A 2288-nucleotide genomic window follows, 5' to 3' on the forward strand; every position below is an offset into this window, starting at 1 on the left:
CTAGATGACTTCTCATTCCCTTAGGATTACATAAATTTCCTAATCTTGTCCTAACCAGCTTGTTAGTGACTTCTATGTTGAAGTTTAACCAACACTTTGGATTTCTCAGGGAAAGTCTTGAATGTTCATCGTTCGGTTATAAAAAGTAAATGTAGTTACTTTACTATATATGGAAGATAGTTTCTGTAGCTCCGCACCTCATTTTGATGTGTGAAGAAGCTCTTGGAAGTGCACTTAGCTTATCCTCATATTGGTTTCTCCATATATCAAGGGAGTTAATAGTAGAACAAGGGTATAGAGCAATTTCCTCCAATTCCTTCGCACTTTTCAATAGAAAACTCAGAATTTTAAGCTCAGGATCACATCCTTCGGCATTTTCCATCTAAACAACGTTGAGGTGAGAGAGCATGCATGGTAATGAGAATCCTACTTCCCAATCATCCCCGATGTCTGCTAATTTCGGCTATATGCAAACCAAGAAATAATAAACGATATATTAGAGGGACAAATAAATAGTGGTAATCAAAATTAAGAGATAAGAACTACTGGTTCGCAGGTTCCTAATTTTTTTTTGCACATGTACAAATGTGGAATGCATCAGAATTAATATGGATGAACATCATTCAAGTTGTATTAGACAGTGTTCAAGGTATATTAACTGACAAAAGTAAATAGAAACTACCTCAAGTAAACCACGTGCAAATGATGAATTACACCATTCGTGAAAATGCTTGGACGTTATTGCGTTTGCTTTAAGGATCAGAGTCTTTATATTCGGAGAGATCGTGAGTAAGTATGCTATCGCGCGGAAGCTATCTCTAGTAAACCACATTTGCAGTCTCAAAGATTGAAGATGATATAAGCAAGGAAGTTGACAGTGTACCAAGTCGGTAGCACTCGAGAGAACCTTCACAAACAGTAGAAAATTCTCTTAAGAGATATTGAAGCTAAAGCATACATGGATAACAAAAATAACTTAAAGAAGACGATAAAACCGGATGAAGACTAGGCGATGAAAACATACCTCAAGGAATCCAGATGATAACTCGAGTTGTTTCACCTTATCAACCGCTGCAAGAAGTTTAACCATACGTCTACCACACACTTGTTTTTCCTCTAGTTGTTGGTTTTCATATGTATAGTAATATAATATGTTAAACTTTACATCGGATAGCTGATCAGAACAGTTTAGCAGATGATAGTCTTTTGTCCAGAAAGATTCACAGCTGAAGTTGTTGAGATTAGGAGCAGATAACTTGATAATAGACTGCTTAAAACCCGTTTGATTAGTGTATGCAAATTTCTTAAGGCTAAGAGACTCCAAAGCGAAATTCCTTTGATTATTAGTTTTTATATAACAATCAACTATGTTCAATGTCTCAAGAACTGGACAGCTTGAGAAGAGCCTTTTGGATGATTCTACATCGGACATTAAACATCCGTTAAGACACATATAATTAAGCTGTGGTAAACTTATTGATTTTGGAACAATGATAAATACACACTGGCCACCAAGCTTTCTAAGTGTCAGTTTTTTCAATGATTTACATTTAAGTAGTTTAGGAGGAACTTCATATGTCAAATCATTATCATCGAAGGAATATGTAGCAAGTTTTATAGTTACATCTTGCACATTACGCCTAACGACAGCATCGATCCATTTATTAACGCTACTTATCGACACAGCATTAGAATATGCAGTCACTCTAAACCTTTGGATCTCGCAGAAGTAATGCTCTATCGATCATATCTTCCCACCAACCTCACCGTTTAAATTCGCTTTCAAAAGAACAAGTTCTGAACCTCAGACACGGCAAAGATTTCCATATATCAATCCAACGTTTCGATAAAACACTAGTTTGTACTGCACGTTGTGTATCCATAAACGACATAATGTGATGAATTAGTTCATCTTGTAACTTGATGATTCTATCTACTTCTTTTTCTTCATTACGGGAGGAAGTTCGTAATTTTTTTGTTTCTACCATTGCTATTCTATTTTTTGAATCAGTAAATCAAGCACTATATATGAAGGGTTGAACCCTGAAGTGATAGTTCTTAAAAACTTTAAGAAAATTGAAAGAATTACCTGAGTGCATGTATCAATCCATGCTGGGCTGATGCGAAAACCCTAGCTCCAACTCCAATCTTTTTTTTTTTTGTTGGCTAGCTAGCTTAATACTAATATTCTACGTGTGTTTCTATATATAACTTACTTATCTTTTACCGACGACGAAGATATGATGGGAAAGTAATGATGCAGTACTATGTACTCCCTCTGTTTCAAA

The 2288-nt window shown here is 35.5% G+C and overlaps 1 protein-coding gene across 1 annotated transcript; it reads right to left on the reverse strand.

Annotated features, from left to right (window-relative positions):
- Positions 1–818: 818 nt before the first annotated feature.
- On the reverse strand, positions 819–1988 carry LOC113326273 (F-box/LRR-repeat protein At1g55660-like). The gene is made up of 3 exons (XM_026574032.1): positions 1768–1988; positions 1025–1670; positions 819–947 (listed from the first exon to the last, which is right to left on the reverse strand). The coding sequence occupies exons 1-3, from the start codon at positions 1986–1988 to the stop codon at positions 819–821; spliced, it is 996 nt and encodes a 331-aa protein (XP_026429817.1).
- Between the last annotated feature and the right edge of the window lie 300 nt (positions 1989–2288).

This window comes from Papaver somniferum, unplaced genomic scaffold (assembly GCF_003573695.1).
Source record: "Papaver somniferum cultivar HN1 unplaced genomic scaffold, ASM357369v1 unplaced-scaffold_10, whole genome shotgun sequence".
Lineage (NCBI taxonomy): Eukaryota > Viridiplantae > Streptophyta > Magnoliopsida > Ranunculales > Papaveraceae > Papaver > Papaver somniferum.

What these genes read in the sequence shown, in the direction of transcription:
- LOC113326273 (XM_026574032.1), bottom strand. Translation starts at nt 1,988, where the DNA reads ATGGTAGAAACAAAAAAATTACGAACTTCCTCCCGTAATGAAGAAAAA. An exon ending in TTTGAAAGCGAATTTAAACG is followed by an intron (nt 1,671 to 1,767) that starts GTGAGGTTGGTG and finishes GTCGATAAGTAG; the next exon opens with CGTTAATAAATGGATCGATG. An exon ending in TATCATCTGGATTCCTTGAG is followed by an intron (nt 948 to 1,024) that starts GTATGTTTTCAT and finishes TGTATGCTTTAG; the next exon opens with CTTCAATATCTCTTAAGAGA.